The following is a 14,088-nucleotide window of genomic DNA, read 5'->3' as shown; positions in this document are numbered from 1 at the left end:
TAATCCATGTGTTTCTGGTTTCCAGTAATCGATGAAAACCAAGATTTTATGGTCAATCATCGGAATCGTAATCTTAACGGGAAAGGTTGTGTGATCGTTTCGAGTTTCGACTTCTTCTATCTTTACCGACTCAATGATGGACCTTATCTTGGGCCTTGTTTATTTTTCATGTAACCTGTTATGGTTGTACAAGGGCCTTCTGTTGGCCTTTGTTTGAAATGGTTTGTTCATCAATAAAATTCATTTGTGAGGGGAAAGAAAAAAATTATTCATTAACCAAAAGATACATACATATTCCCACAGATCCCCTATGTATTAATAGACAAACACTCTCACTAAAAATCTGAGGTGTCATGCTTACAGATCTTCTATAGTTTTTTTTTAATAAATGCCTTTACTTCTTATTATTGTTTACATAAATATCCCCTATTTATTAATAGAGAAGCACTCTCACCAAAAAGCTAAGATATGGCGTTCACAAAATTTCTGTACTTTTTTTAATAATCCCCTATGTATTAATAGAGAAGCACTCTCACAAAAAAACTGAGGTGTCGCGCTCACAGATCGTCTATACATTTTTTAATAAATGTTTTTACTTCTTATTATTATTTACATAAATATCCCCTATTTATTAATAAAGAAGCACTCTCACAAAAAAACTGAGATGTCGCGTTCACAGAACTTCTATACTTTTTTTCAAATAAATGCCTTTATTTCTTATTATTATTTACATAAATATGTCACTGAGAAACGATTGAAGGAGAGGAAGCCTTCGACAGTGAGATTTGGTTGTGGTAGAGACGGATCCGTTTGTTAATGGGTTAGTCTAGGTTGTGGCTCTCTTCTGGCTGGTGGCTTGAAGGAGACAAACGCGCGTCGTTTCCTGGACTGGTATGGTATTTCTCTTGTTTCTCTCTTCTTTGGACAATGGGTTTTTCAAAAAGGTTGTGTTGTTGGTGTTAGTGTGGCTACAACCGATGGTTTCAGGTTGCAAAGTGAAGTTTGTGGTTTTTGTCTTCTCTCAAACTTGCCTTCTCTGTTGGTCTGTACTCAATCCTTAGTTCTTCTGCTCTATTTGGTCTCCTGGCTAGTCAGTGTTTGCGCTATATGCTAGGTTTCGTTCCTTCTGCTTGTCATTCGGATGTTATTTTGTTGCTAGCCATATATTAGCTCTCTTCTGCGGCTCTTTTGAACTGTAGTTTTGGGTTTTAGGCATAGTAGTGGAATCGTCTTTCAGCTGTTCTCTTGCGAGGAGGTCACCAGTTTTGATTCTGTAGATGGTTAAAGCTGGGTCGACGAGGGTCCGAGTGTAAGAGCTGTTAGTCCTCTTTGGCTTGTCTCAGGTCGAATCTCAAGGTTATTTTCTTTGTCCCTAGTTTGGCTCGCCTTCTTCCGACTGGTTTTGGTTTCTGTTTCTCTGGTATCGTTTGAGCTTGCTTTTGTTCTTGCCGGTGCTGATGATGGTTTGTCGACGGTGTGCTATCATGGTTTATAGCACTTCCGGTCTAATTGGTACTCTCCGGCGTTTGCAGGTTTTATGGGAAAGCTTAGCGAGCTTCTTTCTGGATCAGCTGGGCAGATTTAGTGCTTTTGTTTTTGTTCTTTCTTTAGTGACTTGTTTTCTAAGTTGTTAGTCTTTGTATCTTTGCTTCTGGAATTGTGTAACTTGCCGGCTTATGTTTCTGGAAGTGTGTAACTTGCCGGCTTATGCTTCCCTTGTTTGGGTTAGTCTTAGGTGATTTCGTTGTTTACATATTTTTGTATTCAACAGACGTAATATGTTCAGTTCTAATTGAAATTCAAATGACAAGAAAAAAAAGATAATATCTTTTCTATTAGCTTTTAAAAATGAAAGATTTAATCAAATATTAAAATCCGAAAATGTAATTAATTATTACTTTTATAACTTATTTTATTATTAAAAGTAAATTACATTTTACAATAAAATTATAAACTATTTATTTATTTTTTTTAAATGCTAAAACTATTTTCAAATAATAGTATTATTTGTATTATTTGTAATATTTTATTTGATTCGATTAATCCCGTACATATATAGTGGGTGTTGGTACTTAGTATAACCTTATTTTGGTCAACCAGTCTTTTCCTAATTAGCTAGGTTTTCAATTTTTCTTTCGGTGATAGAGGTTCCATTAATTAGTTCCATAATGGGGTTTATATGGGAGATTTGTTTATTATGATCACAAGCCAATATCTCTGGCTTGTCATCAAGACCTATCACCGAAGACGACGACGGTGTAAACTGATAAAAGTCTAGAACTGAATGGAAAGTCGAACCTATGACCTCCCACTTATTAGCTCTCATCTCGTACCCATGAACCACTTTCTCATAGTAGCCCTTCTTAGACACTACTTCGCGGCCCAAGACTAAACACTTTCCATCGTAAGCCTCCGGGTACCACATAATTAGCTTCTTCACGTCCAGTACTCCGTTCGGAATTTGTTTTACGAGGACCCACTTGGGATCACTAATAATGTTCTCGAGTGCATAAACGTAAGTTACTTTTTCCGTCGCCGATATCAAGGCTAAATTATTATCTGCGGCTGTGAACAACGTTCTAGGACAAAGTTCTTTGGGGAATCTGATCGGAATCAGTCGTGCTTTCTCTGTTTTAGGGTTGAAAGCTACGATGCTTCCGTCCCTTCTTAACCAGTGAAAAGATCCCTCCAAATAAGCAGGTGTTTTCATACGGTAATCGAGCTAACTTGTTAAGCAAGTAATTGTCGTTTCCGATAATTTCCATGAATCTCCTGCGTTAATCTCAAACTCATACGTTGTTTCATTGCCACTTGTCACCTCGTTTATAATGACGATTTTGAAACTCTGGGTGGTTCGATCAATCTGATCAACCGCGAACCCTAGCTCGTGTTGAGGACCTCGTCGAAGAGGGATAGTATTTAACCTACAGCTATTCAACAATCGAAATTTTTTTGTGAGAGGATTTACGACGAAGAGACCACCGTAAGAGAAGAGTAGAAGAAGGCCAGAGGAATAGCCCAAAATATAACACTTCATCCTGATTTCTTTTCTTCTCGGTGACCTAGAACTGCCGTAAATGTGGTCGTAGCAGAGAAAACGGGATACATAGTTTACTAGCCAAACGCATAGCAAACTGGATCTGACCCGGGAAAAGTATTCGTAATCAAAGTTAGGGTTTTTGGATATATGAGATTGAAGGGATCTATTTGTGCATTGCAACATGGCCAGAGATCTGTGGTCTATTCTGAAGAGAATCTCTTCGAGTAGATGCCAAGGTAAGCTGTCCATGATCGAAGAAATTAGGACTTTTCTTATTTCCTTGGTGTTGTTGTAAAAGTTAGAGAAACAAGAGGTTGTATCCTGTTCTTATTATTGATCAATTGAATAAGAGTTATATATATATATATATATAGTATTACATAAATCCTAAACTTAATAGGAACAGGAAACCGCTATGGGCTTACAGCCATGGGCCTTATGAATTTGGACATGTATAGGCCGGTTATGGAGATCCATCCTCAATGGTTTACAACCGATGTCATTTTTTTTTTGTGAGTTCTATTGATGCATTTATAGACGTAATTAAGGAGACAGATTGGAAAATGATAATAGTTATTAATTTCAGTTTAGTTAACCTTTATTTGTTTTTTATTGATTATATTTGCAACTTTTTATATATTAAAAAACCATCAATGTAAAGTTAAAATTGCAATAGATATTAAATTTCAACATATTGTGAAATAAAATAAAATTGAAAGGAAATTAAAAGGTAAAAGGTAAAACTAATAAGTGTCATCAAAGGAGGAATAATGTAAGTTATTTTTTTAAATAAGATAAATTTCATATCTTATTATATTAAAATAGAGTTTTGAAAGTTAGTAACTCATATGATCGTGACATGTGTCAAATATTTTGATAACTGAGACGCAATTAAGGAGACAGATTGGGCAAAGATAATAGTTATTAATCTCAATTTAGTTAACCTTTATTTGTTTTTTTATTGATTATATTTGAAACTTAAAAAAAAAACCATCAATGCAAAGTTAAAATTGCAATAGATATTAAATTTCAACATATTGTGAAATAAATTAAAACTGAAGAAAAATTAAAAGCTAAAAAGTAATACTAATAAGTGTTAGCAAAGGAGGAATAATAAAAGGGAGGAATAATACAAACCAGGAAATCAAACATCATCTCGCTGGAAGGGAGGTGTCGACCGACACCAGCCCACAAAACGCAGAGTTTTGGTTCGCAGGCGTTACAGTTCTCCCCCCCCCAATATAGATTCGTCCTCGAATCTCGAACAACCATCAGCCAAGGACTCCCGTGCAACCGTCTCCACGGCCCGATCTACGAAAGGTCACCTCTAGGCGATAGACTCACGTTCCAGGCATTATTTTCTCTCGACTTTTGGACTTTCCTTTACTCACAGGCCTAAACCTTGAGTTTTTATTGGCTCCTCATCAGGCCGAAACCCGCATGCCATAATATTGGCTCCTCATCGGGCCTAAGCCAGCATGCCATAATATATAAGGAAGTCCAATACTCGTCCTCGGGTTGCCACCCTACAGCGCGCCCCCGTATTGTCATCCGAAGTCGATATATCAATCATACTATCAAGCCACAAAGTCAAAGAATATGACGGTACTAGGAGAACCTAAGTCCCCCAAGAGTCGCGAGCAAACAATTCTGAACACGTCTGAGTCCTATCCCTATCTAGGTTCCCTTCCCGTGGCTCGCGTAAGACAACACAATGTCCTACCAACCACATATTCCCTCACTGGAATACGTCATGACCACACAAGGGTCATCTCACTGCCCCACGGGCCGCAACAAAGGCCAAACACAAATGTCCTAAAAAGGACTGCCACAAAGGCCAAACAAATGTCCTAAACAAGACCGCCACAAAGGCCAAACAAATGTCCTAAATAGGACCGCCACCAAGGCCACTAGTCCCGTAGGACCGTCACAAAGACTATATGTCCCGAAGGACCGTCACAAAGACCATATGTCCCGATGGACCGTCACAAAGACCATCTGTCCCGATGGACCGTCACAAATACCATATGTCCCGAAGGACCGTCACAAAGACCATTTGCCCCGAAGGACCGCCTAAACAGGCACTCTAGCTAAACAGCCCGCCAGAAAGGCCACACAATTGGCTAAACAGCCCACCACAAAGACCACACAATGGCTAAACAGCCCGCCACAAAGGCCACACACGACAAAATAACCCGCCACAAAGGCCACACAATGTCTCAAAAGACCGCCACATACGGGCACAATGACTCAAAATTCCGCCACGAAGGCCACACAAGCCTCTTCGAGACTCATAACCACTAAAAATGGACAATTCTAACTCCCATTAAACTTTCCATTTTTAGAACTTTCCACTTTTGGAATCTTTCCTGTTTTAGAAACTTCTATTTCAGGAAGCTTTCCCTCAACACCATCACAGTCCCAAAGGACTCTCATCAAAGGAATCTTCTTCTTCTGAAGTTCCTTAATCCTCCTCCCAAGAACCCTCACTGGTCTCGCCTCCAAAGTCATGTTAGGCTGAAGATCCTCAGGAATCTTAGCCAACAACTGATCATCCTCATAGAAACACTTCCGCAACATAGACACATGGAAAACCTAATGAAATGCACGCATAACCTCAGGTAACTCCAATCTATATGCCACTGGTCCAACCCGCTCAATCACCCTGAACGGACCCATATACCTTGGACTCAACTTAGTCTCAGTCAATGACCTGTTCGGACCCCGCAACATGGACATCTTGAGGTACACTCTATCTCCCACCTGAAATTCAAGATCTCTCCTCCTCCTATCGGTATAACTCCTCTGCCGATCCTGATCTTCCTTCATGTTCAGCTTGAGAACCCGAATCTTCTCTGAGGTCTCCTGAACAAAATCTGCCCCGTACATGCTCCTCTCCCCCAACTGAGTCTAGCATAACGGTGTACGACACGGCCTCCCACACAAAGCCACATAAGGAGCCATGTCAATACTCGCCTGGTAACTGTTGTTGTAAGCAAACTCTACCAAGCTCAGGTGATCTGCCTAATGGCCACCCCAATCTAGCACACACATCCTCAGCAAATCCTCCAACGTCTGGATCGTCCTCTCTGACTGTTCATCTGTCTGGGGGTGATAAGTTGTACTCATATGCACCTTAGTGCCAATCTCTGCCTGAAATGCCCTATAGAGCACCGAAGTGAACTTGGAATCCCTATCAGACACAGTGCTTGCTGGCACCCCATGTGACTTGACTATCTCCTTCACATACTTCTTAGCCAAGACCGCTGCCCCATCAGTCTTCTTAATGGCCAGAAAATTTGCCGACTTAGTCAACCGGTCCACAATGACCCAAGTAGCATCAAACGTCCTGGACAATGGCAAACCAACCACGAAGTCCATAGTAATCATATCCCACTTCCACTCTGGAATGGGAATACTCTTCGGCAATCCACCTGGTACATGATGCTCAGCCTTCACTAGCTGACACAAATCACACCTCGTGACCCAGCTAGCCACATCCTTCTTCATCCTGACCCAATGATAGTACTTCTTGAGATCATGGTACATCTTACTCGCTCCTGGATGAATAGAGAACATGCTCGCATGAGCCTCTCTCAGGATCTCCTGCTTCAACTCCTCATCCTTAGGCACACATATCCGCCCATGTACCAAAATAATACCATTAGCTGAGACCTGATAGTCAGAGTCAACAGCCTTAGAGGCATTCACCAGCCCCAAATAATTCTCCTGAGCCAAACGCACTCTGCTCAGCAAATCCGCTCTATCAGCTGCAACCAAGCCCAATGGCTCCTGAGAAACCGCACACCAACTCAAAGCACTGATCTCTCCTACCAGAGAATCCATATCCTGCTCCTGAGCCGAAGCTGCCCTCTTCCGACTCAGAGCATTTGCAACAAGGTTAGCCTTACCAGGGTGATAAGCTATCTCCAGATCATAATCCGCCACCAGCTCCATCCACCGCCTCTGTTTCAAGTTCAACTCGGGCTGAGTGAATATATACTTCAGGCTCTTATGATCTGTAAACACATGTACATTTCCACCATAAAGATAAGATCTCCAAATCTTCAGGACAAAAACTACAACACCCATCCCCAAATCATGAGTAGGATAGTTGTCCTCATGCTTCTGCAACTGCCGCGAAGCATAGGCAATCACCTTCTCATGTTGCATCAACACACACCCCATACCAACTCTGGATGCATTCGTATACACCACATAGGGTTCTCCCTGCTCAGGCAAAGCAAACACTGGAGCAATAGTCAACATCTCCTTCAGGCTTGCAAAGCCCTCCTCGCACTCCTGTGACCAAACGAAAGAAACATCCTTCCCTGTCAACTTAGTCATAGGACGTGCTCTGTTAGCAAAGCCCTGCACAAACCTCCTGTAATAGCTTGCCAACTCAAGGAAACTCCTGATCTCTGTGGCATTCTGCAGTCTAGGCCAATCCCTAATAGCCTGAATCATCTCTGGATCTACGGAATCCCATCTGCAGAAACTATGTGATCCAAAAACCCATCTCACGCTGCCAGAAACTGCACTTGCGCAACTTGGCAAACAACTTTTGCTCTCGCAACTTCTCCAGAACTGCCCTCAAATGCACTGCATGTTCCTCAGGACTCTTAGAATAAACCATGATGTCGTCGATGAAGATGATGACAGACACGTCAAGGAACTCCTGAAACACGCTGTTCATCAACCTTATAAACGCTGCTGGCACATTTTTCAACCCAAATGGTATCACCACAAACTCTTAAACCCATACCTCATCCTTCTACTTAAAGAACCACACCGTCGCTACCCACGATGAAGTGATAAGACGTAAGAATCCCCTATTTTCTTCTCAGCTCTACTAGACTAATAATCAAGTATGCTGACATCAATTCACCATCACCCGGATATCAACACCTCTTGTCCATCCAAGAACCTCTAGTAACTTGTCTCTTAAGGAAACTTCCACAAGATAGCTTATTACAAAATTAGCTTCCCGTTTAGCAATTCTCCACAACAAATCATCAATACGAACGTAATAAAACAAACAAGTACCATACGTTCGCATATTCTGATTCACCGCATCGAATGCTTTGCAAGCCGCCAACTCAGACCACTTGCCTTGTTTCCCTCAATAAGCATACCAAAACCTTGAATTTAGCAATCCTTTCCATCTCCAATGAACTTAATCCAACATCGTCGCAACGATTAGATTATCCTACCATGAAGGCTTCTCGTGAACTTATGTACATGGCAAACATGCCTTCCCCGGTTCATAGCTGCTGCAGCTCCCTTTCCTGGAACTCCAGCACCACCGGCCGCACAATCCTGGGGCAACAGCCACACATTCATGACCACTCCGGTCATAAAACCCTGACCCACTGGTCATCACATCCAAAACCCGAGATTAAACCACTGTCAATCCCTCGAGGTCTACATTCAATCGTTATGTTTATACTCACGTCCTAGGCATTGCTTGCTCCCAACTCCTCCACCCTTAGGTTGCAACCTTCGAGCCATACCGATCTCACTCTCAGACTAGTGTCTTTGAGTTATACCGTCTCACTCTTGGACCACAATCCTCAAGATCTCGGTATCAGGGGAACTACTCATCCCCTCAGGGGAACATCATCCCCTCTGCCACTCTCGGAGCCCCCAGCCCCTCGAGCTATCGGTATTCAGGAGAATCTCCATCCCCTCAGAAGAAACAATCCTTAACCACTATAAACATCTCCCGACCAAAAGTACCTCCTATGGTCCGAGTATAACATTGCAATGTTACACCTGCCCACTCAACTTCTTATATCAACCTGGATTACCCACTAAACAGAGAAGTATCCGATCTGACTGCATATGACCACATATCTGCCCCTCTAGGCTCGATACCTCTCGAGAAGAATTTCGTAGCGGTCGTCTACAGCTACTCGATCCTCCTAACAAAAGATGGATAGTCCTCAACATCCGCAGCCCTCGGCTGCACCCCGCCACATACGGTACACTGGAGCCTGCACTGGTACCCCTCTCGGTAACCTCTCCCACAACACGCCAACAGATCCGCCAAGCGATCATCTTGACCCTGGGCTCCACCTGCTGCAACCCCACACCTGGGTTCCCAGCACCCTCGGCACGCTCACCGGCAAACCCGCTCTGGTCACTCCTGATACGCTTGCGATCCTACGGCGTACCTCCTCGTGGAACTCTGGACCACACACTCGCTGGCCTCGAAAACCCGTCTGACCACGACCACGACAACACCCACGTCCACGACCCACAACTCAAACACCTTTAACTAATGCACTTCTAAGAACATAGGCTAACAAGCAATCTTGACATAACACAAAACCACATAAACATAAACTCACCTTGGAATCACATTGTAGGCTCGAAGAGGATGTTCTAGGACTCCATGCCACACAAAATTGACTAACTCACATAATCAATCAAGACGTGCAATCCTAAACATCACAACATAAACCTAGTGAACCTAAACCTAGAACCGTAAGGGCTCTGATACCAAACTGAAACGACCCGACCCGTTTTTTATTATTATTATAAATAAATAGTTAATAATAATAATAATAATAGTAAATAAACTACAACTAGTGGTCTCATATCCACTAGCCACCTAACCACAATCACAATCAACAACGGAATAACAATTACCAATATCCAATAAATATATAATAATAATAAAAGAACCAATATTTCAAATATAACCAATAACCAATAACCAAACAACAGGGAACATAGAACCAGCAACCTAGCAATGTTTCTAATGATCCAACTCTAGAAACCTATCAATGCCAGACAACAACCAATCGAGTCCCTAGAACATCCTCCTCTTCATTGCCTTGATTCCACGATCACACTTTGCCTTTACCTACACCACAAACACAAATTGAGATGCATGAGTATTTGATAAACACTCAGTGAAGCAATCCTCCCATCTACTTGGCTATACACACAAGCAACAATGATACCAATGTTCCAAACAATCAACAAACAAGACATACAAACCAGGAAATCAAACATCATCTCGCTGGAAGGGAGGTGTCGACCAACACCAGCCAAGTGTCGACCGACACTGGCCTTGGTGTCGACCAACACTACCCCACAGTGTCGATCGATGCCTGATTTGCTGGTGTCGACCAACACCACTTGGTGTCGATCGACACTCCCTCTACAACCGCGATCCAAGCCGAGAGTCGAATCTCGCTCCCAACCTCCTCCAAATCGCCCAATACTCAAAACCCAAGCTATATACGTCTATAGGAACCTGTAGCAACCAATCCTAGCAAGAAAAATACACAAAACAACAACAAACCAGCAAGAACAAGGAATCAAATGCTAGATTAGCCATGGTCATGCACTCACCTGTTTGCAGGAAGATTCAGACCAACAGCAACGAATCCTACACTCCCAGCAACCTTCTAACACGTTCCTAGCCCTGGATCTTCACTCCCACAGCAAGATCTCACCAAAAACACCTTGAAATCTCACAAACCCTCACAAGAACCTTTACAAACTGTTTTCTCCTCTTTCTCTCTCAAAAACAACAATCGGCGACCCAAAATACTCCCCAAAACCCTTATGTCGTCAAAATCCCACTTAAGTAACCCGGTTCAATGGTTTCCTAAAACCAAACCGAACCAAATCGACGATTAAATCAATCTGGCCGAACCAGAAATAAGTGATGTCGATCGACACCCACCCCCAAAACACAATAATACAAAATCTCTTGTTATTTAATCAGTAATTTTTAAAACCTATTTGAAATCTCTTGTTATTCAATTTAGCACAACTTTTTTAAAACTTGCTACTTTAAATGATTTTAAGAGACTTTCTTTTGTTTTTTAGTTGAAAAGTATGACAATCAAAATCATACCTATAAGGGTGGAATTTTGAAAGATTTCAGAGAAAAAAAAAAACTGAAGATCTTCAAGCCAAAAACTCCTGCCAATCATCAGCTACCTTCTCCACCAGTCTCAGCCTGAGCCGTCAAGTTTTTTGGGTTTGCCGCAGCATCACCAGAAGCAGAATAAAGGGATAATGAATTCTATTGGTTTGGATCAGTTTCTGGATTTGAGTTCATGGAGAGTTCGATCAAATTATTATTTGGACACAAAAAAAAAAAAAAAACTCACCATTGATCCAACTATTAATCAGTTTCTGGGTTTAAGTTTTACATGAACTGAGGACATTGCTCCAACTATTGATCTGATTTTCTTTTGGTATTGTGTTGTAAAATATTATAAAATCACCCAAAGTTTAATAGTCAAATCTCATAGAATCACATTTCATTTTCTTTTTTTTTTTTTAAATAGAAAAACTCTAAAACACAATCAAATCTCCTAAAAATTTACTAAATCTTTCAAAATTTTAAAATATTAAAATTCTACCAAATCCTTAAAACATCAAGTTGAATACCCCTCGTAATGAATTTGCAAGAAATGAATATGAAAAATGGAACCCCTAATAAAAATAAGAAGCATGTGCATGTTCACGAAAATATCATATGATGGAATGAGTCGGAAAAACTTTAGTGGCAAGGCAAGTTTGTTTGAAGAGATTAATAAGAGAAGACGAAGTTGGCTTAGAAGTGCAAAATGCAGAAGTCTTTGTATCCTTTTGGAATAAACATAGCTATAGTTAAGGTCTGATCTTCTTGTTGAGTTTTGTATCAAGTACTCCTTCCTCATTCTCCTCTCTTTGTAACAGATACTTTTCTATTTGTAAGTCAGTTTCATGGTAGTTTTTGTGAGCAAAGTTCTCACCGAGACGTTCTCGTAGCCATTGGAGAAACTCTTTAAATCAGCTTGTGCAGTTATTTAGCTTTTCGCAATTGATTGCATCCAAGAATCAGTCAGTCCGGATCATAGAAGTTTTAAGAGTTTGATCCCCAGCTAGATTTTAGTAGTTGTTTAAATGGAAGGGTAACTTACATTAGTTATATATGTTCTATAATTTAATTAATTTTCAAAATAAAAAAAAAGTTCTGTTGTTTAGTGATTTCAAATAGTCGTTCTCTAATTTTTTTTGTTTTTGTCTTTATATTGATTATAGGTCTCTGAATTCTGAATAATGTTGAAAGAAGTGACTTTGGACCACAATGTGTTTAAGGAAATAGGTTTCTTCTTACAATGATGCATGCATTTGCGTTTTTTATTTTTGTTTTGAATTACTAAGAGGTTCTACATCTCCTCATACCAGGGACCAGAGCATTTCTTGTAACAGATTAAGAAAACACATAACTTTTGATTTGTTGATGAGGATCCTGAAATAAAAATAATATCTAACTAAAATTTACAATGTATTAGACACATATTCAAAAGAAAGATAGAGCTCTTTTTTAAAATTGTGACCAGATAGAACATTTGATCCATTATATGTCTAAGTCTAAAGGGTCTCACCAAACGAGAAGGCCATTCTCTGAAGATCGTTGGGGAACACGTCACAAGCTTGGTTTTGGTTTCGGCACCAAGGAAACGCAATGTTGGCGTTGAAATCTGTCTCTGATTTCACGTAAACCGGATTAGAGAGTAACGATTTATTCAGATACTCGTCACACCATTTAATTTCTTCCAGACCGGGATTGTCGAGGTGGCTTGCGGTTCCACAGTTTGATTCCCAAGTAGGCTCTGTCACTTGTACATGATCTTCCCCAGAGATAGTGCTTGAAGTGTTGTCTAGAGGAGGAAGAAGGACAATCGAAGGTTTGACGCATATGTGTGTCTCAAAACCTGTAGTTGAGACAGAACCATCGGTGTTGAACTGCGTAGGGCTCACGGGCGAGAGCGAATTGACGATTGAAACAGAGTTGGAGTTTAACTTCTCAAACGCTAAGTAGTCTGAATAATCAGACGGTTCCTTGACAAAGAAGTCTTGATTACTTTCTGAGGAGAAACTTGTGGAATTGTGGTTGTCGCTTATGTTTGTGTCTTTATAAACCTCGGAGAGAGGTTTATGTGTAATAGGGTCGATACCTTTTTGCCTCAGCTTCTTCTTAATACACGAATTCCATAAGTTCTTGATCTCATTATCTGTTCTCCCCGGAAGCCTCGCAGCAATTTGTGACCATCTGATACAAAACAGGGGATTTCAGAAAAAATACTCTGTTTTAGAAACAGAGCATAAATTGTGATTGTTACCTGTTTCCAAGAACAGCGTGAAGCTCGACGATAAGATCCTGTTCCTCTGAAGAGAAAGCTCCTCTTTTTAAATCAGGTCTTAAGTAATTTATCCATCTGAGTCTACAGCTCTTTCCACATCTCTCGAGACCTATAGATTTAGACAAATCCGGTTCTATAAATGATTAGAGGAAGAAAAACACAATTTTAATAAGCTTTTTTCGGAGAGGAGAGAGTTTTTACCGGCTAATTTAGGGACAGAACTCCAGCAACCATGGCCATGTTTGGTGATGTAACTAAGAAGCTTCTCGTCTTCTTCAGGAGACCAAAGACCTTTTCTCAGCTTTTGTTTGTAACAGCAAGAATGTCTCCTCATTTGCAATGATTTGGAAAGGAACAATGGAGACTACTTTTGGTTTTTGGATTAATGGATTGAGAAAAAGGTTTTGAGAAGATTAAGTAAGAGATGTGAAGAGACTAATACATAAATAGAAAGGCTAGAACCGACGGAAATGAAAAAAGGAAACAAAGTCACTTTCAAAGAAGACTTTTGTTGAATTTTATGTTTTCTTTTTCTGTATGTAACTTTCAGAGAAAAGGGACAATATAATGTGCTTAGCTGGGACTATAGACTACTCATTGTTAAGTCATGAGACTCATTTTTTTTTTTTTTTTTTTTTTTTTTTGTTATACAAACTAATCTTAATACTTTTTTTCAAGTAGGTTTAACTATAGGTGCGATTAGCAAGTAACTAGTATTTGGACTTCTCGTTTTAACAACCGGTCATGTCACTATATGCTACCCAATTTAATTGTACTCGAACTGTTCATTTTCTTTAATCTGATAAATTTGTATAACTGTTAATTTTTATCTTTTAGATTTGGTTTGGGATTACTTGATGTTCTTTAAGAAATTGATTTAGAGTTGAT

General features: G+C 40.3%; 1 protein-coding gene and 1 pseudogene across 1 annotated transcript; both read right to left on the bottom strand.

Annotated features, from left to right (window-relative positions):
• Nucleotides 1-2,052: 2,052 nt before the first annotated feature.
• Nucleotides 2,053-3,512, bottom strand: LOC104704592 (putative F-box protein At1g57580 pseudogene; annotated as a pseudogene).
• An 8,754-nt stretch (nt 3,513-12,266) lies between these two features.
• Nucleotides 12,267-13,739, bottom strand: LOC104701094 (transcription factor MYB61-like). Its single transcript, XM_010416728.3, has 3 exons — nt 13,402-13,739; nt 13,180-13,309; nt 12,267-13,109 (listed from the first exon to the last, which is right to left on the bottom strand). The coding sequence occupies exons 1-3, from the start codon at nt 13,532-13,534 to the stop codon at nt 12,428-12,430; spliced, it is 945 nt and encodes a 314-aa protein (XP_010415030.2). The 5' UTR covers nt 13,535-13,739; the 3' UTR covers nt 12,267-12,427.
• Nucleotides 13,740-14,088: the final 349 nt, after the last annotated feature.

Source organism: Camelina sativa, chromosome 7 (genome assembly GCF_030686135.1).
Source record: "Camelina sativa cultivar CO46 ecotype springtype chromosome 7, ASM3068613v1".
NCBI lineage: Eukaryota > Viridiplantae > Streptophyta > Magnoliopsida > Brassicales > Brassicaceae > Camelina > Camelina sativa.
The sequence above is the reverse complement of the archived record's forward strand: the minus strand, read 5'-3'. Positions and strand labels throughout refer to the sequence as shown.

Bases quoted from the DNA above. Each gene is read 5' to 3' on its own strand.
- LOC104701094 (XM_010416728.3), bottom strand. From the start codon at position 13,534: ATGAGGAGACATTCTTGCTGTTACAAACAAAAGCTGAGAAAAGGTCTT. The intron at 13,310-13,401 runs GTAAAAACTCTC...CTAAATCTATAG, and splicing joins TTCTGTCCCTAAATTAGCCG to GTCTCGAGAGATGTGGAAAG. The intron at 13,110-13,179 runs GTAACAATCACA...GTTTTGTATCAG, and splicing joins CACGCTGTTCTTGGAAACAG to ATGGTCACAAATTGCTGCGA.